The sequence below is a fragment of the Petaurus breviceps genome, unplaced genomic scaffold (genome assembly GCF_028583685.1).
Source record: "Petaurus breviceps papuanus isolate PSGF00001 unplaced genomic scaffold, PetGlider_PUasm1.0 98, whole genome shotgun sequence".
Classification (NCBI taxonomy): Eukaryota; Metazoa; Chordata; class Mammalia; order Diprotodontia; family Petauridae; genus Petaurus; species Petaurus breviceps.
The window spans coordinates 18,739,201-18,763,156 of NW_027187460.1; the positions used below are offsets into that span (position 1 = coordinate 18,739,201).

The 23,956-nt window shown below is 38.8% G+C and overlaps 1 protein-coding gene across 1 annotated transcript in view; it reads left to right on the forward strand.

Annotated features, from left to right (window-relative positions):
* Positions 1–23,956, forward strand: part of KCNQ3 (potassium voltage-gated channel subfamily Q member 3) — a 479,966-nt gene that overhangs the window by 431,065 nt on the left and 24,945 nt on the right. The window contains 2 exon segments of the mRNA XM_069081355.1: positions 17,755–17,957; positions 20,725–20,827. Coding sequence (XP_068937456.1) covers positions 17,755–17,957; positions 20,725–20,827 — 306 coding nt within the window.

The window sequence follows — 23,956 nt, forward strand, 5'->3', positions numbered from 1 at the left end:
AGAGATGATAAACGACTTCCCCAAAGCCACATAAATAGTAAGTGCTATACCTGAGATTTGACCTGAAGTCCTCAGACTCCAAAACCAGGAGTCTTTCCACTACACTAGCTTGACATCTACAGAAATTTGTCTTCTACTGACAGTCTTCAAGAATCCAAGTTCATCAGGGAGGCTAGGTGGCGCAGTGGTAAAGCGCCGGCCCCGGAGTCAGGAGGACCCGAGTTCCGTTCTGGTCTCAGACACTTAACACCCGCACAAAAAGAAACTAGCCATGTAACCTTGGGCAAGTTATTTAACCCCAATTGCCCTCCAAAAGACAAAAAAAAAAGAATCCAAGTTCATCTCCATGCCATGATAAGGCATCAGGAGAGGATTTTAGTGGTAAGGGCATTAAGGAAAATATTTAGTAGTGGAAAAGTAGGGTCTCTAAGATCACATCATGAAGATATGGAAGATGAACACACGGGGGAGGGGAGGCATTGCCATCTGCTTCGGTGAAGTCCCAAAGGCATGTGCTGGTGACCCACAAGCCAGACACTGGGGGAAGAAGGGATAGTCCATCAGCTTCTCTCCTATCAAGTTACCGAATGGTGGCTGTGTTCAGACAACCTATAGATGATAGAGAAATAGTGATGTAGATAGCTTTGTCAAGTCTGGCTATGAAAGGGAAGAAACAACTATAGGATTGTAGCTTAAGAGAATGATAGGATCAAATGAATGGAATTCTGATTTATTTTAAAGGATAAAGCAGATCTTGGAGTGTTTGTAGATATCAGTGAATGAGCCAGTAGATATAAATTGAAGATTTTGGGAGGGGGTAATATTGTGGGAACAATCTGACAGAGGACAGTACAAATGGAGGGGTTGAATTTGAAGGGGAAAATGGCTGCTTCTTTCTCCACTGGAGACTGATGGCAAGGCAGAAGAAAATAGAGGATGATGGCAAGTGGTTTTGAGATGTGGAGTATGGGAGAAGAGGGAGTTCACAGCAAACCACCTCTATTTCCTATATGATCTTATAATAATAAAAATAGCAACATCTCACACTTAGGGCTTTGTATTTCACAGAATACCCTCCTAAAAACATAGAATGAAATAATATTTGACTCATTTCATAGGGTTTTTGAGAGGGATACAGTTTGTTAATCTTAAAGTGCTCTATTACTATGAGCTCAGAACTGCTCCATGATTTTGGCAGGAATTATTTTCTTCACTTTATAGATGAGTAAAAGAGCCTCAAAGGGGGCCAATTTTTGTCTGTGGTCACACATCTAGTAACTGGTGGCATATGAACTCAGATTTTCTGATGCCAAATACAATGTCAAATACAGTACGACTATACTGTGTGTGCTCTCTCTTATCAGTAAAAGAAAACAAAAGAACTGGTTATACTAAACTCTGTTATCTATGCAGGGAATGGAGTGTGTTGGTTTATCTAGTATTTTGTTGCCAAAGAATTGTCCTCTAGAAGGTAAGGGAATAATCATTATATAATTTCTACTATATGCCAGGCACTATGTTAAGCTCTTTGTAAATATTATTGTATTTGAGTCTCACAACAATCCTGTGAGGCAACTGCTGTTATTTCTCCCATTTTACAGTTGAGGGAACTTTTAGGCAGAGGTTAAGTGATTTGTCAAGGGTCACATAGCTAGTGTGTTTCTCAGACTGGATTTGAACTCAGACCTTTGTGACTCCATGCCCAGTGTTCTATCTAAGACTACATGTTGTAAAACAGTTGCCAATGTGCATTGGTAGAGGGAGTTTCCTCTCTAAAAGTACCCTATACCAACAAAATCACTATTCAAGATACCTCCCCCCAAAAAAGCCATCTCATATTTCCATAGTTTGCCATGGTGTTAGAGAAGAAGGAGCACTACAGTAAAGGGAGAGAGAGAGAGACCTGTGATTTTAAATGTATAGAAAACTCATAAGGTAGAAACTCATTCTACTGGTACAGACTGTCATTTACCAGTTAGCTGTGGTCTTAGAGATCTTCCATGAGCACTGAGCAATTGAAGGACTTCTCCAAGGTCAGACAGATAGGTAGTACGAGTCAAAAGCAGGACCTGAACCCAAGTCTCCCTGACTCCAAGGCCCTGCTTCTTCTATAAGTTGCCCATTTTGTCTCTCAATCCATATGGGCATTACCTACTGACAGAGAATCAAAATATAATGAAAATAAACATTAAAAACACATCTAACTGCCATCTTACTTGGATGTTTTAGAAAGCACCTTGTTTTCTTCTCCAAGATTCATCACTTTGAGCATCATAGCATATTACATCTTGAAGGAATTTCATATTTCTCTAGAGGAGACACACCCAATTTACACACGAGAAAACTGTGACCTTGAAAATTAAAGTGACTTGCCCAGGGTCACACAGAGCTTGAAGAAGGGTTGGGAGTCAAACTCAGATCTTTTGATATCAAGTACAGTGAGCATCCCACTACACCATGCTGCCTTATCTACTCCAAGATGTCTTTCCATTGGTTATAATCATATTGCATCTGAGCACTGTTGCTAAACATTAGGGACTTAAGCTGGAGAAAAGACTTTTTTCCTTGCATTATGAAAACTGGCTATTATTTCAGGAGAAAACCCCTTTCTTACCTGGGCACTATCATTTGTTGCCATTTTCCCTTTCTGCCTGTCGTTTTGTGTATGTAAGTATTCCCCTGTGTTAATTCTTGAGAATTCTGAGATAGGAGAACCTACCAATATCTCTACTTGACCTCCCATCTCAGTAATTTCTTCCCTTTACAACTATGTCATGTCAAGTAAAGAGTCTTTCTTTGGCTAGAGTCTCACCAGAAAATTTAGATATAAGATCAAATACTGAACACTGAATGCTATCATTGGTGACTGCATGTCCTTCCTTTGCCCTCACCATTACCCTCTGCCCCTAATGTTCATAGAACTCATTTGGAGAGAAGGGAATTTGAAAAAGTTAATACTGAACTCATATATCCTACTTTTCTAGTGTTTGGGAACATGCCACTGTAATTTGCTTTCTCTCCTTAGACATCACCTGGCATGTATTAAGCATCCACTAGGAATCAGGCACTGTGCCAAGCTCTGAGGATATAAAGAAAGGAAAAAACAGGTCCTTGCTCTCAAGAGCTCATAACATAATGGGGAAGACTATGTGAAAACAATTGCATACAAATCTGTCATGTACAGGATCATTTAGGGGTAGTCTCAGAGGTAAGACATGAAGATTAAGGGAGACCAGGGAAGGCTTCTTGGAGAAGGCGTGACTTTAGTTGAGACTTGAAGAAGATGGAGAAGCCAGGAGATGGAGATGAGGAGAGAGAGTATTATAGACATGGGGGACAGCTAGGAAATGCTTGTTTTATTCCATAAGTTAAAAATAAAATTTAATTTAAAAAAAAAGAAAAAGAAGATGCTCAGTCAGAGATAGATAGTCAAACATAAGGGACAATAACAATATTAGCGGAAAAGACTTTACATTGCAGAGAATTGCAGATTTTTAGATCTGAGAGAACTGTTAGATGCTATTTCAGTCCTTCCCTTTCATTTTTTGAAGGAAGAAACTGAGACTCACAAGAATGAAATGACTTGCCCAATGTCATACAACTAGTTAGGGGCAGCTAGAGGACACCATGGATAGAGCCTGAAGTCAGGAAGACCTGAGTTCAAACTCAGCCTCTGACATTTACTAGCTTTCTGACCCTGGGCATGATACTTTGCCTCAGTTTTCCTTATTCATAAAAGGAGATGATAATAACACCTATTTCCCAAGGTTATTGTGAGGATCGAATGGGTTAATAATTGTAAAGTGCTTAGCACAGTGTCTGGTGCATAGTAAGAGCTATAAATATGTTAGCTAATAATACTGGTGGCTGAACTGTCCTTAGATCCAAAATCAGTTAATTCCCAGTCTAAGAACTTTTCTCTCCACTAAATCACACTTCCTCCACATGCTTGTAGTATTTTTATATCTGTTATCTCACTGTTACCCTCAGAACAACCCTGCATGGTAAGTAATAGTAGTAACTCACATGTATGTCTATGTATATATATATATATATATATAGGTATGTATGCATATACATGCTCAAACACACATACACACATATAGTGCATTTTAAAGTTTATAAAGCACTTTCATCCCAGCAGCCCAGTGAGTTTAACATTGCAAGTCCTATTTGTTTCAGGTAGTGAATGAGTCCACACCTGTGATTTCATCAATGTAGAGAACCCTTGGTGGGGAAACTCCCTCCCGTGATACTGACTAGCATTTCACCTGTAACCTTTATTTTTAGGGATGATAGATCTAGAGCTGGAAAGGACCTTGGAAACTGTTTAATCTAATCCCCTCATTTTACGAATAGGGAAACTGAGATTTAGAGAACTTAAGTCACACATAGGTTGGCAGTAATTGAGTTAATATTTGAACTCAGGTCCTGTGAGTTTGAGGGCACTGTACCATAATGAGCTGCCTGGGAGCAATGAGAAATCACTTGCCCATCATTATACAAGAGAATGTACCAGCGGCAAGAGAATCCAGGTCTTCCTCACTCCAAGATACACTATTTGCTATGTCACTTTTCACCTCAACACAAGTATTATCCCCATTTTACCAATGAAGAAAATGAGGCTCAGAAAAACAATGCAATTTGCATGAGTCATACACAGTTTGCAAGTCTTTAACCCAGTTATCCTAACTCTTAAGTAAACCATCAATATGTTTCTCATTGGCATGCTGAGACTCATCAAATCCCCCAAGTGTTCCCCACATTTACTGGTTCATGTAATGACAAAGAAACCTGAACTGATTCTCTAATAACCCTAACATCCTGGAATAAAAAATCAAAGTGCTGCTTTCCTCCATTCTTCTGGTTAAAGGTTGTGCCTTTGGAAGGTAAAGGAGGATACAATCCATGAGACATGAGAAGTGAATAACTCATTCCAAACATTATGTTAGAGAATGGTATTTGGCTCCCTGAATGACAACTTGAACTCCCAGAATGATGCACCCCAATAAGAGATATACTGGGAAGCACTGGTTTGATAAGTAAATGATTGTTGAACTAACCAAGAGAATTTCAAACTGATATTTGAGTTTGTGGAGGGAGTGAGGGAAGATAAGTGCCTTGATAAACTAAAATCAACTACTGCGGAGGGAAACAGGTTTCATCATATAAATAATAGTGTTTGGAAGATGACCCATTTCTTTATAAGTGAAGACAGTTGGAAACAATACTTTAGATATGAAATAGCAATATACTAATGCAAAGAATATGGATCATAAAATTAACTTGACATTTTTATATGTGGAGGTAAATACATCTTTATATATATTTCACCAAGACTTGGTTGGATGAAGCCCATTACTGGAATGTGGTGAGGAGGGAAGAATATGTTTTATTCAAAAGAAACATCTAATAGAAGGAGTGGAGAAATTGCATTATATGTCAAAAAGATAATGGGAATCAGCAAATCAGATATTAGAAGAATAGAAGAATATTTGGGTAAAGAGAAAAGAAAAAGAAAAATAAACGCTATTGTTGTGGAACATAAATTCTAGATAGACCAAATAGAATAGACAGATAGTAATTCCTTGATTCAGATCACACATACACACAAATGTAAGTTACAGTAATGAAAAATCATAATCCTCACCATGGCTGTTCAAAACCTTCTTCTATCACCTCAAATTCCCAGTGTTACCTCCCCTGACCAGAAAATAACTCTGTCTTCTATTCAAATGAGAAACTCGATCCTAAATATCATCAGCTCCTATGTACTTTTTATTCCATTCCTCAAAACCTCTGATTCACAGTCCTGAAAGAACAAGCATCTCTTCTTGCTAAAGACTGAACACTCTCCATTCTCATGGCTACAATCTTTGTTCAGGTCCTCATCCCATCTACAGGGACCACTGTAATAGTTATGTAAAGTACCAGCTCTTTAGCCTGGAATATAAGCCACAATCTGACTCTCAACAATCTCTCTAATATCATTTTACACAGCTCCATTTCACTCACTCTGTGGTCCATCCAAAAGAGACTGTTTATTGTTTCCTGAGTTCTATTTCTTATCCCTAGGTCAGCATTATCAGAAGCCCTAATCTATGCCTGGAATGTACTCCCATTTCATCTCCACCTTCCTTCAAGGCTCAGCATAGGTACCTCATCTCTTCTTCCCTGATTCTTCTCCCCTTCTCCTTTACCCCCTCAATCTATCAGTGCTCTGTCTTTCCTTTACATCCCTTTATCCTATCTCTCCTTTGTGCCCACTACTCCCTACCTTACAATTATACTTAACTATATTCAAGATGTATACTCTCTTCAGTAGAATATAAGCTTCCCCAAGGATAGGTATTGCTTCATTTTTGTCTTGTATTCCCCATTCATAGCAAGATGCCTAGAAACATTCAATATTTGCTGACTTGAATTGAGCTCTCTGTTCATCTACTGGAGTTTCTGTTAAAAGCAGAGCATCTGATGAATTCTTTACTTGGCATGTTGACAGTATGTTTTATTTCTAAGATGGAAGAGGAAATCATGAAGAGAGTTAGTACCCTGGCATCTCCTGATGATCATCCATAAAGAACTGTTTGTTGAAATAGATGCATGGTGGTTAACCTTGAGAGAAAAATACTGTGTCAGCAAATGCATTTCAACACAGTTCAATCTAACAACCACTTATTAAGCATCTTTTATGTACAAGGTAGACACTAGGCATTCAAAGATGAAAAAAACACAGAATCCAGTGGGAGGGATATGACATATACAAATAAGTATGATACAGGGTATAATGGGACAGCTAGATGTTGTAGTGGATAGATCATTGGGTTTAAAATCAGGGAGACATCTCCTGAGTTCAAATCTAGCCTCATTCACTAGCTGTGTGACTCTGGGCAAGTCACTCAACCCTGCTTGCCTCAGGGTTCATCTGTAAAATGAGCTAAAGAAAGAAATGGCAAATCACTCCAGTATTTCTGCCAGGAAAACCCCAAATGGTGTCACAAAGAATCAGACACAACTGAAACAAATGAACAAAAATAATGCAGTGGGGAAAAGAAGAGTCATTTAAATTACTATGAGAAATCTGTGGTGGGATTAACCTTGACTGGGGCCAGAGAAGGGATTTTACATGAGGTTCTCTTAGAATATAAGATCTGTGAGGGAATATGCTCTCTTTCTTGCAGACTTTGTGTCCCAGCATCTAGAACAATGTCTGACACACAGCACTTAATAATCATTACATATAACATTTATCTAAGGTCTGCATTAATCAAACAGACTGCTTTGCTTTAAAAATTCCCTTTCCTGTGTCAGCAACTTGAAAGACCAGATAAGATTGGGAATAGGTATCTTCCCCTCCCCCGCCTCCATGACAGGATGCTTGGAAATTCAGAAATTCTCTTGGGAATACATTCCAGGTAGGGAAGACAGAGACATCCTGAGAATGTAAATCTCCACTATCTTGTCATTTGTCATGAATTCACATGGACATCATAAATCTGAGGGACACAATCATCTTGGGTTTGTGCAAAAACATATAAAATCTTTGTTAAATCTTGTATCAGTCAGTCAGAATTTAGACTGACTCTGTGTACATGTTATCAGCTAACTTAAAGGGAATAAATGAAATAACTGAGTATCACCTAACTTGTTTGCTTCCTTTAACCAAACTTTTGAGGTTAACACACTCAATTTATATTCCTTAAATTTAAGTCGTATTAAGAGTTTTAATAGCTAAGGAAGGATACATCGAGGAGTGTACTATAGACATTTAGAGAGCAGATTTCAAAATGTTTAGAAAAATGTGAGTTTGAAACCTCATTCCAAGGCACGAAAAGGGATATCAGCTCAATAGGGATGAAAGTCTCTCAAATGCAAAATTCCTGTAACACAATCAAAAGTAAGCCTGATGAGGAGAAAAGTGGGTGACAACTAAAGAAACCAATTGCAAGCACTGGCACCAAGGGAGCTGCTCTACTGAGCTGTGATTTTTCAAGGACATTTACAAAAGACAAGTGAGAGCGAATATAAAATAGTGGCATGAAACTGTCTGGATGACGTCAAGAAGTCTGAAACCCCAGGTGACCTGAAGCTTGTAGAAAATGCTGAGCACAGGCCAAAGAAATATATGTCTCCAAAGTAGCCTGGGAGAATAGAGCCTGTTCAGGGAAGAGAGACCCACATGATATGAGGTCACGAAACCAACTCCGTCTTAGCAAAGCTTTCCAATGCTTCCTATTCCCTGAAAAAATGTGAAGTTTATGTTGTTTCTTCTATCAATATCATGTTCACATAGAGATGAGAATGAAAAGCTTCCTTACTGCTTCTGGCAATCTGCCCAATTAAATTATTCCCATTGAAATAACTTCCAATGACCTTGGTAACAAAAATTCTGTGTGGAATGAGATTGTACAGATAGCATGACTAGGGTGATGGACTTCAAGTCAGAAAACTGTTTATTGTTGTTGTTGTTGTGTACTTGTTCAGTCATTTCTGACTCTTTGTGACCCCATGGACCATGGATCAGATCTGGCCAGGCCCTTCTATCTTCCACTAATTCTGTCCAAGTTCATGTTCACTGTTTCCATGACACTCTATTCATCTCATCCTCTCCCATCCACTTTTCCTTTTGCTTCAATCTTTCCCAATATCAGGGTCTTTTCCAATGAATTCCTTCTTCTTATCATATGGCCAAAGTATTTAAGATTCACCTTTAGTATTTGACCTTTCAGCATATAGCCTGAATTAATTTAAGTATTGACTGATTTGATCTCCTTGCTGTCCAAGGGACTCTAAAAAGTCCTCTAGCAATACAAATCAAAAGACCTGGGTTCAAATTCTTCTTCAGATACTTATGTGTGATCCTGAGGAAAAAATGCTTAACTTCTCTGAGCCTGTTTCTTCTTCTTTAAGATGAGAGTATTAATAGTATCTTCCTTGCTGGGTTTTGGTAAGGCTCAAATGAGATATATGTATGTAAATAAATTTATAAATGTTAGAGAAGTATATAAATGTGAGCTATTTCATATTTACAAAGAGGACACTTTGGATAATGGAGAATGGAGTGGGATATAAATGGAATTTTCATTCTATTCAAAAGATTGCAAAGCATTTTCACTGAATGATGGGATCAGGCTGAATCATTAAATTTAGTTCAATTCAACAAACATTGCATAAGTACCTACTGTATGCAGACAGCTGTGCTAGGCTCTGAGAGACAAGCAAAAGACATAGTCCCTGCCCTTATGGAGTTACCAGTGAATTTTCTGATTGTTCAGCAGCTGGTACTCTTCTTCTAATTATGAAATTTTCTGATATTTCCTCCCACTGATTAGCATCAAACCGTAGTACTAGCAGGGTAAAGAACTGTCTCATTCCTCTTTGTATGTTTGAGTAAATATAGACTTCACTCTTTCTTCACTGAAACCTCAGCTTGTGTGCTCTCTTGCTGTCCTGGTAACTGACCCTCCCTTTGGCCTGGGAACTCCAGAGGACATGGCCAGCTGACAAACTCCCTATTCTCTTGCCTATGCCTTTAAGGGAAGAAAAAGAGCAAGGCTTGAATCTGCAGGCTACACATAGAAGAAGGTAGGAAAGGGAGGACTTTGGAGAGGTCTTCAGTTTAAACATCATGTTTGAGAAGAAAGCCTAGAAAAGCCAGAATATAGAAAACACTATACTAGCAGAGTCAGGAAGAGGAATCTTACTGTGGTATCCCAGCAGGGACAAGGCATTTGTGCCCCAAGGCAAAGTTTGATCCCCTGTTGGTTATGTTCTGGAGGCTTTTAGACTTGGAGAGATTTCATTTCCCACAAAATAAATCACTACATGCTATGGAGAACAGAGTGATCTGGCATTACAATTGGGTCTGTTTATAAAAATTCATATTAAAAAATGTTCCACATTCTAGAGAACAACCCCCCCTAATCCCCAACCTGAATAGTGCACCCTGGGTGGTTGCCTGCTTTGTTCAGCCCAGGTCCAATTCTCAGTGGCATGTATTGATTGATACCGAGCTATTTATAACATGTACATATCTGCAAGAGGTGCAAGAAAAGGTTGAATAAGAAACTGTGACTGAATCTCTTTCTGTCTCTATCTCCTTCTCTGTCTCTCTATCTCTTATCTCTCTGTGTGTCTGTCTGTCTTTCTGTCTGTCTCTCAAATGAAATGTCTTAAGTTTGGAAAGAGGAAGGCCTGCCTGCTGACCAGTAACCTTTGCTTAATTGTTTATTTGGGGCAAAAGTCTAGTTACCTTGTCCAAGTTAGACTCTTCCCATGACAGTGGCATAGTTGGTTGTGACTGGAATCCAGGTATACTACCTCTTAGTTCTGGGATCTTTCCAGTACATGGTGTTACAAAATACTATGGAAGAAGATAATAATAATAATAATAGTAGTAGTAGTGGTAGTAATGGTAGTGGTAGTAGTAGTAGTAGTAGTAGTAGTAGTAGTAATTAGCATTTATATAGTACTTTAAGGCTTGCAAAATGTTTTACCAATATTATCTCATTTGATCTTCATAACAACCCTGAGAGGTAGGTGTTGTTACTATCCCCATGGAGACAGAGGTTAAATGGCTTGCCCAGGATCAAACAGCTACTAAGTATGTGAGTTACGACTTGAACACAGAGCTCCCTGACTTCAGTCCTAGAATTCTATCCACTGTGCCCCCTACAGGAATTGCTCTCTCTTGGTATATAATCATACATTAAGGTCACATATAATCATTACCCTTAATATTTATGGAATAGTTGTTACTTTTTTGAAGCATCTCCCATGCATCTTCTCATTTTATCTGCACACTAAACCTATCAGTTTGTATAGAATTATATCCATTTTATGGAGGAAGAAATTGCAAACCCTGTGAATCTGGGCAAATTCATTTGCCTTTTTGAAATTTGATTCCTTCATAATTCTCTACTTTCAGGACCCTTACTTCCAATGGGGGTATTAAAAATACTGGCATTCCCTGTCTGCCAGAGTTGTGAGTATATCAAATGAGATCACTTATATTGAGTGTTTTCTCTATATACTCATTACAATCCTCAAAAAAGTACTTTCTTCACAAGAGTCTTATAAGGTCCATTTCAGATCTGAGTAAACAGGTTCAGGAAAGTTAATTGTCATTCCCACATAGAGCTATAACTAGGGCAAGAGGAAAATAATTGGAAGCTAAGCTCTGGTCTTTCTGTACTTTTGAAGGATTTAAAGAGCTATCCCCTAGATTAGTATACCCAGAACAAAAGTCTTGTTACCCTATCCTACTTGGACTCTTCTCATAGTCATATCCCTATACAGTGGCATAGTTGGGGCTAGATTCCAGGTAGCCTGTCTCCTAGTCCAGGGCTTTTTCCAGTAAATGGTGTTTATGAAATTCTATGGAAGCAGATCATTTAATAGGCACCTTTTGATCAACTATGGGATCAATATGGAAAGGAAGGGGAGCAGTTGGGATGGCAAGGGATAGGGGAGAATAGGAAAGCCATTTGGCCTAAGCTTCAAGTTCAAATTTAACTGTTACCATAAAAAAAAAACCATTTAACTATGGGTCAAGAGTATTTGAATATTCTCAAAGCCTTAATATCAACTGTAGCGTGGTACTTCTTTCTATCTAGATTTTCTTTCTATTATTGGTGCATGTAGGAAAAGTAAAGGGTAGCAGATGAACATCCCACATGTTGTAATGCTATTCATAAGATAATACTTATCCCTCCATACATTGGGTAGATCTTCTGTAAAGGATTTATGGAAGGACATAGGACAAAAATATCATAGAATTAATAGGATCATAGAGTCACAGATCCAATGTCGGAATGGAGATTTAGGTACAACAGAAGCACTGAGGTGGCTCAGTGGATAGAACACTAAATGTGGAATCTGGGAGACGCTTACTGGCTGTGTGATCCTGGAAAAGTCACTTAACCTCTGTCTGCCTCAGTTCTCTTATCTGTAAAATGAGAATGATAGTCTTCCCTCATTTGTGAAATGGAGATAAGAATAACAGGGATGAATATAACATGATAATAGTAAGGATAAAATGAGATAATATTTATAAAGAAATTTGCAAAACAAAATACTATACAAGTACTATGTAGAATGTCCCAAAAGCCTTATTGCTGTTTTAAGCTATTAGAGTTTAAAGATTTTTGAGACATTCTGTATAACTGCTAGATGTTGCTGTTGTTACTGTTATTGATATTATCACTATTATTTCACTCCAGAGAAAAATTTTAAATAGCACAAAGGACTCACAGGAGCCCTTAACAAGCAAGACACCCTCCATTATGGTGAGTCTCATAGCAACATTGATTTGGAGCATGAAGGGACTATCTAGTCCAGCCCTCCTCATTTTATAAATGGGGAAACTGAGACTCATAAAAGTTAAGTGACTTGCCAAAGGCCACACAACCATTGAATGATAGAACTGGGATTTGAGCTCAAGTTCTTTGACTCTGATTCCAACATTGTTTCAATTAATTACACCTGTAATCACTCCTGTCCCTTGTCTCTATAATTCATCACTCTCACTACACAACTAACCTACTCCCTTTTCTGGTCATACGTATCTTTGTATCTTTGGTGGTATTTTTAACATCTTTTTTTCACATGCAAATCCTCATAAATAATACATCTAGCTAGCCCCCACCATGAGTCTTGTCATTATCTTTTGGATCACTTGAAAGGAATATTGTTCTACGTCTCCAATGACGTTTCCTCCACCCCAGCACATATGCCTGTTTAGAGTTTTAAAATACAGACAGGGACTACTCTGGTGATGGTATTGATACAGAGAATTCCTAAATGAGGAAAGTCTTTCATCAAGGCAGGCTTGCCCCTTTTCTGAACCTTGTAATCATAGAGAGTTGTGTAGTAAAGACATATATTTATAAAACCCAGAGGATAAAAGTAGCACTTTTTATTCTCACTCTCTTTTCTTTAGAGACAAAAATAAAATAAAATAAAATCTAGGTTTTTTTAAACTTGATTTCTTTTCCTTATGCTTTCTTAGGTGCATTTGTTAAGACAGTCTTTCTTTACTCAATTCTTAGAGACAATCATCACCATACAAGGCACAGAGGTTAAGCTTCACTGTGTTTCATTAGCCCCTGGACCATTCAGAATGAAAAAGCTATCATTCTCGCTTCTCTAGCTCCAGCTCCCTTTTCAACTGGACCCAATTAGCCTTTGTTATTGGTTTCTCTGTGTTTAAAAGCCTTCCAAGGTAGGCTCCTAGAAATCAGGTGCCACTTCTTAGATGAGCTTGTCATGCTAGACCCTGCCATGCCCACAGAGAACAAGGGTAGAATTATTCACTTGAAAGCCATACTGAAAAGAGAAGACCTAGATATTGTGACTCAGGGGATAAACTCTTTCCACCATCTGATCATCCATCCATTTAGATATTCATTTTCTAGTCACAATTAGAAAGCAAAACAATCTCTCCCCTACAGCAGAAAGAACTTAAGCCACTTAAGCTATAATAACGAGAAGTAATTCACAGCAGATAGTACAGATTGTAGACTTGAGTGTTTTCAATTTCTGAAGCATGTTCACCCTACACTCATAAATCATCACCTGGGACCCATATGGCATGAAGTAAATAGAGGTGAACTCAATAGTACAGGTGACCTGCACCAAGTGAGCTGTTTCAATGTTAAAACATCCCAGCATCCACCTCTAATGATTCTTTACCCTAGCTCATCTACTCCAAAGTCACACATAGGACCAAGCATGTGCGATGAATCTCACTTTAAGCACCTTATCATGATCTATGTTTACACTTTGTATACACTTATCTCCTGACAGGCGGTAGTGTGGTCAGCCTTCCTGTACTCTACAGCTAGCTTAAATAAATCTATAAAGTACTAAATCCATATCAAGAGCCCACTGAAATTCATAACCCAATGCTTTCCATGCTCTAGCAAAATATCCCTCTTCATTTTGTTTCCTCCATTTCATATGCTCTCTTCTAAGGAATCCAATTTTTTAAAAAATGTTAAGTGACTACTATTGAGCCAGATACTAAGGGTTGATATAAAGATAAATAAGAAAGGATTCTTGCCCTCCTGAAAGTTGCAGTTCAGTGAAGAAGATGAGGCATCTTCAGAAAGAACATAATCTAAAACAGAGTATGATAATTGCATAGAAGAGGTATAAATCTCAATAACTTTTTGTTTACCACTTGGAACCTGGCATATGCAAACATAAGAAATGCTTTATTTATTCATAAAATATTCATTGAGGTATAAAACTCTGTAAGATAGTAAGAAAACCAAAGATGAATTTGATGCTACTCTTACCTTCAAGAAACTTAGAGTCTAGTAAGCAATTAGGTTTCAATGTTTATCTCCAATCCTCCCCATGAAACTATCCATCTTTACCCATCCCTGGCTGTATCTTTAACTCTGACGGAAAATTAATTCCAAAATGTTTCCAACTTTAATGCCTATCTGTTAGATCGCCAAAGGTTAGATAAGGGAGAGAATTTAGAGATTAACTAGGGACAGGACCAGAGAACAGAGAGCCATAAGGAGCATCAAAAGTCAAAGGATCAAATCCAATTTTGTCATTTTATAGATGAAGGCGCTAAGGGGCCAAAGAAATTGAGTGGCCTTCACAAGTACAAGGGCAGTACAAGTAGCAGAGCCTGGGTTTAAAAAGAGATCATTTGACGCTAAATTCAATACTTGCTCCACTACATATAAATGGGATTGACTAATAGATACCATCCTTGGGTAGCTACTCCCCTCATTTTAAAGATGAACAGCCTGAGGCCCAGAAAGGGTAACAACCCTTCCAGACTCACACAACTATTATGTGACAGTGCCTGGGCTCAAACTCAGGTCTTCTGACTCCAAACCCAGTGCTTTGCACATTGTCTCTCACAGATTACCTCTAACCTTTGTATGTGAGGCAGTTAGGTGGCTCAGTGGATATGGAATTGTATCCATAGTCCATATGGAATCATAGCTGTGTGACCCAAGGCAAGTCACTTAACCTCATCTGCCTCAGTTTCCTCATCTGTAAAACAGGAATGATAATATCCCCTACCTCTCAGGATTGTTGCTAGGATCAAATGATGTGATATTTTGTAAAGTGCTTTACAAGTCACAAAGTCCTATATAAATACTAGCAATTAGCTATAAGGAGGCACAGAGCAACCCAAGCCTGTAGGATTTCTGACAGTGACTTGGTCATGTGGAATAATCCTCCTACCCAAAACTTGTCATGAGGTGCATTTCAGAAAAACCCTGCTGCCAGTCATACAAAAAATCACTGAGGGCCTTATTTCCAACTGACCAAAGCTTTATCTGGCATAGTTCTGCCATCTATAACCAAGGGGGAAGTATTGTTCCTTGGGACTTTTATAGTCTGGGGAATACCTAATTTACAGTCATAACTTCCCCCAAGTCTGTAATTAGTTTCATTATTCACAAATCCAGATATATGTATATGCTCCCTTCAGGTGAGATTGGAGGTTGTGGGTTGTGTCAAAGGTGGGCACTTATATTTCAGAAACAATGCAATCCAAAGGTTCAGTAAAAAAAAAAGTATTAATAATAAGCATTTAGTAATTACTTTAAGGCTTATAGAAAACGTTATGTTATCTCTGTTGATCTTCATAACAACCCTGTGAGATAGACACTATTATTATCCCCCCCATTATACAGATGAAGAAATTGAGGATGAGAAAGGTTAACACAGCTAATATCTGAAGCAAAATTTGAACTAAAATCTTTCCAGTTCCAGCACTCTATCCATTAGACCATCTAGATGCCTCAGTAGCTAAAATTCATGTGGTGTTTTAGCATTCACTAAGTTCTTGACAGCTACTATCTTGTCTGGTCTTTACAACAATCCAATAAGGTAGGTAGCATGGAAATTATTATGCCTATTTTACAGGTGAAGGAACTGAGGCCCAAAACTAGGTTAAGTGACTTGCCCAAAGTCACCTGACTGGTAAGGGGAAGACTTGTAATAGGAGCTCAGTCTGTCTCACTCTAAATCGAGTGAGCTTAGGATGATGCCATGATTGTTTGCAAGACTAATGTGCTAAGGTCTGGTAATACAGAGAAGAGAGAGGAAAGGGGAAAAGAACAAGCTTTTATATCATGCTTCCTATGTACCAGGCACCATCCTATATGCTTTACAAATATGATCTCATTTTATTCTCACAGCACCCCTATGGTTGTCGTTATTATTTTGATTTTACAGTTGAAACTGAGACAAATAGGTGTTAAGTGACTTGCTCAAAAATAATACAGCTCACAGCCAGTAGGTGTCTGAGGCCAGATTTGAACTCAGGGCTTCCCAGGAAGGGATTTCTGGTCCCTGTGCTCTATCAACTGCACTTCTGGTCATATACATAGACAAAGACACAAGTCCAGGCCCTCATGGAAATGATGTAGTAAAATACAACGCAGTGTGTGAGTTCCTGGGAGAGGTAAAAGTATGGTCTAATGAACATGCATCCCCAATGAGGCAGAATATTGTAATGAAGATGGATGCTGGATGTGGAGTCAGGAGATCTGGGTTCAAATCTAACTTCTGATATTGCATAGGTCATGGACAAATCCTCTTTGACCTCTCAAAGCCTCAGTTTCCACTTCAGTAAAACAGAGATAATAATACTTGCCCTACCTATATCACAGGGTATTTTGAGGAAGGTGCTTCACAAACTCGAAAGCATTATGGGAGTGTACATCACTATTATCATGCACAGGGGAAAAAGCATGCTACCAAGAAAAAATTGGTCTTGGTGCAGGCTATATAGCATCTGAATGTCTTTGTCCTGAATTGTTCCATTTAAGAATTAGTTATCTGCCTTAAGAAAACATGACTGGATAATGGGTAGAAAGTAAGTATCCTAATGTCTTCTAATATTTAGTAACTGACACACAGGTGTGCCCATCATGCATTTTGAGACAGCTGAGTAAGGCTCTTTCCTATCTCAGGAGATATCTCAGTTGTCCCACTTCTTGCTTTGATTGCTATTTGATCCTACCTCAGCCCACAAAGATACTGGCTGTGTATTAAGGCTTGTCTTGAATGTACCCCATCCCTCCTCATCCCCATAATTATTTTGCATTTACCTAGTATATTTATATATTTTTTGTATTGACTTATATACATACATGTTGTTTCCTCCCAACTCCCCATCACTATTAGAATGTAAGATCCTTGAGGTCCAGGGCTGTTTCATTTTCATCTTTGTATCTCCAGTATCTACCTACCTGCCTATCACAGTGCCTGGCATATAGTAGGTGCTTAATAAATCCTTGTTATTGAATTTCATCAAATTACCAGAAAAAAAATTTTGATAAGGTGGGAAAGTAGTTCCAAGGGTAGCCATTTAGATTTTCTGTGAGGAAGAAATACTTGGTGTTTATAGAGAAAGATGCTCTTTGAAAGATGCAAAAATGCCCCTACAACAGACACAGAGCTAAAATATTTGGGTCCCTGACTTTCAAAGCACATGTCTCACCCATTAAATATCTTTGTATAATATGCCAGTTAATATGGTCATCTATTTTAAATCCCAGCCCCCTCAAAGGACTTGACACATTATACCTACCAATGCCCAGTCTGTGGTGCCCCTCTTTAGCTTCAAAATTCTTCACAAAGTACATTTCTCCTTCTTCCTGGGGTTGTGTGAGGGGATCTTAGGATATAAGGTGAATAACAGGGATGGACGTGCAATGTTAAGAGCCTTCACTGAAGGAGGAAAATTGTTCACTTTTGCTTATTTTGTAGCCAAAAGCTGGGTCTCTTGGATCGGGTTCGACTTTCTAATCCTCGTGGTACCAATACTAAAGGAAAGCTATTTACCCCTCTGAATGTAGATGCCATAGAAGAAAGCCCTTCCAAAGAGTCAAAAAATGTTGGCTTGAACAATAAGGAACGTTTTCGGACCGCATTCCGAATGAAAGCATACGCCTTTTGGCAGAGCTCTGAAGGTAACCCCAGATTCCCTTCCTTCCTCCAACTTCCTCTCACTTTTCCTCCACTCCTTCCAAGCTCATTTCCTTTTCCAGCTCCTTTGAAGTATCTCTGAAGTTGCCCAGGACCTTCAAAATAGCTCATTCCCTCTGATCCTGACTAACTCCACCACTCCACCCCATCTTTTGCATTCTCACTAAGCATTTGAGGATAGGAGAAATCCCTCCCCCGCCAAAAAAAAATTAAGAGGGAAATTTTCAGGAAATATCCCAGTCAGGCAGATGCATTAAATAATAATAATTAGCATTTGTTAAGTGCCATATAAATTTTTCAATAGACTTTCTCTATATTATCTTATTTGGGACTCTTCATGGGTATGTAACTGTTATGCCCCTTTTACAGAAGAAGAAAATGAGGCTCAAAGACTTCCTGTGACTTGTTCAAGGTCACATAGTAAAGTAAAAGGCAGAGGAAGGATTTGAACCTAAGTCTTCCTGATTCCAAGTCCACTACTTTACCTCCTAGGAAGGGTACAGTTCCTCCATTTTTCAGGAGCCTCCAGTGAATATGGAAAGACAGCATGGTGCCATGGTTGACTTGGAGTCAAGAAAAGCTGCTAATCAAATGCTGAATCTGACACTTTTCTTTGTGACCCTGGGCAAGTGCCTAACCTCTCTGAGCCTCACCTCCATTTCTTCGTAAGATGAAGATGATATGCTGGGCATCTGTCTCACAGCTTCTTAGGAAATTGTGTTCAAAAAGTTATTTGCATGCTTTCAAATGCTATAGTATGTCTTATTATTTTGTTATCATTATTATACAGTGTATCACCCCCTTATAATATGCTTACTATCACTAACTGGCCTCCTCCACATAAATATCTCACATGGCATGTATTGTACATGTCAAGTTCTTAAGACTCACAACTGTTGGTTTCATTATTGCATCTCTTTAGGGTCTCAAAAAAGGGCCATGACTAATGGTATGGGAGTTGGGAGAGAGAAGGAAATCTGTGTCCAGAGTCCTATATGCCCAGTGGCAGCATTCTGCCAGTACTGAATTTTCACTTAAACTGGAAGAGGAGCCTTAAAGTCATCAATAAACCATCCCATAAGAAGACTAGGATAGATCCACATTAATAAGAATGTCTGAAGACACAATGTTATATGAGGACACTTTTTTTTCCTTTCTGAAAAGAAGTGTGTTTGATTACGATGTGATGCCATCTCCACTCACTGAGAATTTAGAGAAAATAAATTATAGGGTCACAGATTTAGAGCAGGGAGAGAGAGTCCTTATCAAGTCCAACCTACTTATTTACAGATGAGGAGACTGAGACTCAGAGAAGTTAAGAGACACACAGCCAGTGAGGCAGAATTCAAAGCCAGGTCTTCTCTGTTCCAAGCCCAGTACTTTATCCATGACACCAGGCTATCTCAACAGGCACTGATTCGATAATTCAATTGATGCATATTTATCAGTTGCCTTATGTGAACATAGCACTGTGTGAGGCACATTATAGTGTTTGAAAGTGAACAAGATGTGATCAGTGACCTTAGGAACTTACAGTCTAATAGTGGGAACAGAAATATGCATATACACATGTGTGAATACATATATGTATACACATACAGGAATGTGTATATATAGTTGTGTTTGTATGTGCACATATGCCCATGGGTACACATGTGGATGTGCATATAGTTCTATTCACACATATACATATATGTATATATGAGTACACACAAATAATAGGTTTCTTACTCTACTATCCCAGTGATGTGTTTAACCACCAAAACAAATTATAACCCTCCTAGTCCTTAGCCTTTGTGATAAACTTTGTGACCATTTGTGGTTAATAATAATGATAACAGTCACTGATGGTAAGTCCCCATGGACGAGCCTCTCCAAACTTAGCTAACCTTGGATGACAAGCATATAGAACTCACACCATTTTTAATTTAAAGACCCCATTTGAGCTTGAGCCTCATTGGCATAACCTTAAATGGCTGGCTCACCCCTGTGCCATGCCAAGACATTGAAATAGAACATTAGTCATCATGAACATGTATTAAATACCTTCTGTGTATATAGCACTGCCTTAGGCACTGAGGGGGTTAGGAGAGGAGACATACAGAGCTTGAGGTAATATATGGTAGTAGGCTAGATTTGGATTCAGAAGACCCAGGTTTGAATCCTAGCTTTGCCACTTACTTCTTGTGTGACTTTGGCTAATTAATTCACTTAACCTCTCTTGACCACCATTTCCTCATCTGCAAAAAGAGGGGAGTAGGCAGTCATTGATGTCTTTTCTAGTTCAAGTGTTCTCATCCCCATTTTATAGGTGAAGAATTTGAGGCATATACAAGTTAAATAGATGCCTAAAGTCTTAGAGTTAGTAAGTGGTGAAGATAATACCCAAGCCCAAATCTCCCAACTAGAAGTCCCATGTGCCATGCAATTCTGAACTCTACAGCTAAGAATGTCTACTTTTAATTAATTGAATTTCTTTTAAAAATAATCATAGGGCTGAAAAAAAAGCCCATATGAAAGTCCATAGAGGCCAAACTCTTTATTTTACTAACACAGAGCCAATAAAATATTAAATCATTTCCCCAGGGTCACACAGTTAGTAAGTATATGAGGCAGAATTTGAACTCTGGTCTTTCTGACTCCAGATCTAGAATACCATACTGCTTTTCCAGGATGCTGATTTAATGTGATCTCTAAGTCCTCCCTGGGTTCTATGACCTGGTTTTTAAGTTTTTGTGTCCTACTTCCTAGATGCTGGGACAGGAGAACCCATGACTGAAGAACGGGGCTACAGTAATGAATTCCTCATAGAAGACATGATCCCCACACTCAAGTCGGTCATCAGAGCAGTCAGGTATTGCTTTTCTTGCATGTCTTTTTTGCTTCTGTGGAGCCAAATTAAAATAAGAACTTACCTCTATTGTGAGATGAATTCTCCCTTGAGTGGCCAGGGAAATGCTGGCACTTGGTAGACTTTGGAAGCCAGGCAGGAATCACCCTTAGTTCTTGTTGTTAATGTTTACTTGCTTCAGTCATGCCTGACTCTTTGTGACCCCATTTGGGGTTTTCTTGGCAAAGATACTAGAGTGGTTTGTCATTTCCTTCTCCAGCTCATTATACAGATAAGGAAACTGAGGAAAACAGGGTTAAATGACTTGCCCAGGGTCACATTGCTAGTAATTATCTGAGGCTGGACTTGAACTCAAGTCTTCCTGATTCCAGGCTCTATCCACCTAAGCTGTCCCCACCTTAGTTAATATAAGCAAATTTAAAAGACTCACTCTTATAGAATATTATATGAAGTCACAGAGTGATAGAATGTTAGTCCTAGAAAGGAAATCCGAAGTCATTCTGTCCAACTCCTCTCTGATGAATTAGTCTTTCTATAGTATACTCACAGAATTGTTCACCCACTGTAGGAAGACTTAGCAATGATGGGTACTTCCTCTTCAAGTCGGCTTAATTGGACAGCTCTAATTGGTAACAGAGTTCTTTCTTTTATTAAACAGAATCTAATTCCCTGCAATTTCTACTGATTGGTCACATAGTAGTTCTTCCCCTAAAAGATACACTGAACATGACTGACCCCTCTTCCACATACCAGCCCCCTTAATTAAGTCTTCTCTAGGTCCCCAGTTGCTTCACTAAATCCTTCCAAGATATTTTCAAGGACCTTTGATATCTTCATCTCCTTCCTCTCAACATGCTCCATCCTGCCAAAATTTTCCTAAAATGTGGTACCTGAAACTGATAACTACACTCCAGATAACAACAATAATAATAATTAGCATTTACATGGAACTTTAAAGTTTGCAAAGTGCTTTATATATTTTATTTCAGATGAGAGTTTCTATCAGTCTTACATGGGAAAGTGATTTATACAGTAACAAGCAATTCCCAATAGTTCTTTATTTCCTTTAAAAGAAAAAAATCACAAAATAGCTTCCATGTACCTTATAGCAGTGTTCTCCAAGTATAATAACCATTCTGATTGAAAAGGCAGACAGGAATTGACTTTGGGCTGACCTAAACAAGTCATTCTGAAGGTCCTTTCTCTCCTCCACTATTCTAGTGCCTGTTTTGTTATGTTGTTTTCTCTCTCTCTATTTTAACAAGACAATCAAGCATAGGATTTTGTCTAGACTAGAACATACAGGAGTCTAATCTGTCTATTTATATTTACTTAATAATTCAGAGGCAAAATGAAAGCATGCCTCCTTATAGAAAAAGCCACCTCACTCTCAAACTCTCAGAACTTTTTAAAGACTTATCAACGAGGACATGATTTTATCAATCACCAAGGGATTTCTTAGAAAAGAACTCCATGAAATAACTTTATTCCTTACTGCATGGAAATTCTACTGTATGGATTGCTAAATAAGTTTACAAAGATGAATGAGGGCAGAGAAATGCAATATTGAAACATCAGGACCCCTTATCAAGTGAAAAGTTATAAGAAATAAAGATTAAAACCTCTTTGAAATTAGGATTTGATTTGCGAAAATTCTCCTTACTAAAATTCATTTTTTACTTTAATTCATAAAATTCATCACTACAGCATAAAGGCTGATATATCAGCAGTGATACATTAAGAATGGATTTGTTACTATATTTGTTTTTCAAAACAACCCCAAGTAATAGATTGGACAGGTCTTATCACTCTCATTTTATAAATGATGAAAGTGAGGGCCAGGGCCTTTCTCAAAGCATTCAGCTACTAAAGAATAGGCCTAACAAGGGTGGGGAACCTGTGGCCCTCTAGGTCCTCAAGTGCAGCCCTTTGACTGAATCCAAACTTCACAGAACAAGTATCCTTAATGAAAGAATTTGTTCTGTAAAACTTGGACTCAATCAAAAAGGGGCACTTGAGGACCTTGAGGGCTACATATGGCCTTGAGGCTGCAGGTTCTCCACCCCTAGTCTAAAGTATCAAACTCAATGTCCAGGGTTCATTTCATTATACCCTAATGTGCTCAGGAATGAGACTGATTTTTCTGTGGCTTTGTGAAATTGGGCTCATTATTTCAGAGTCAGAATCTATAAATACTTCCCTCTCCACACCCCACAAAAAAACCTGCCTTAGGTCCTAGTAGCATTGGTCAAGAGGTATATTCTGCTCCATTTCTATGCATGGTGAAAGGTTAAATGAGAGGAACATTTTGTTTGTTGCCCACAGACCTAGAGGCAGAAGGGCTCTGAGAGACCATTTTGTTTAACACCCCTTCCCCCCACACATACACCCCAATCTTATAGATGAGGTCACTGAAGCCTAGAGAGATGGTATGGTTTGTACAAGGTCACAAGCAACAAACATTAAGAGCTGGGAAACAGGTGGGGCTGAGATTAAATTTCCATTTAATCTGCATCATTCACATTTCTTCTATTGCTTTCTTCAGTCTAGACAATCAGCAAAATAATAAATCAAACCCTGATTCGTACATTTGCTGAATTCCATAGTGTAAATGTTCACATTGAAAATTTAGCAGTCCACTCTCTTGAGCCTGCTGGAGTTAACTCCAGTGAACCCCCACGCAGGTTATCTCTCTTGAGAGTGGGCTGTCGGTATTACCCTTTATCCTACTGTCCTGGAGCCTGCTCCTCTTTGTCTCTGTGTCTCTGTCTCTATCCTCCCCCTTCCCCTATCTCTGTCCCCTCACTCCCTCTCCCCTTCCCCTTCTTTGCCTTCCTTTCCTTCTCTCTTTCTCCCTTTCCTCTTTCTCCCCTTCTCTCCTTTTCCCCCTTTCCTTTTTCTTCCTGCCCTCTTTCTTACTTATCTTCCCCTCCATCTCCTTCCACCAGCAGCACCTACACCTCTCTCTCTGTGTCTCCCTCACCCTCTCTCTGTCTCTCTCTCTCCCCATCTCTGTCTCTCTCTGTCTCTGTCTCTCTCTCTGTCTCTGTCTCTCTCTCTGTGTCTCTCTCTCTGTCTCTGTCTCTCTCTCTGTCTCTGTCTCTCTCTCTCTGTCTCTCTCTCTCTCTCTCT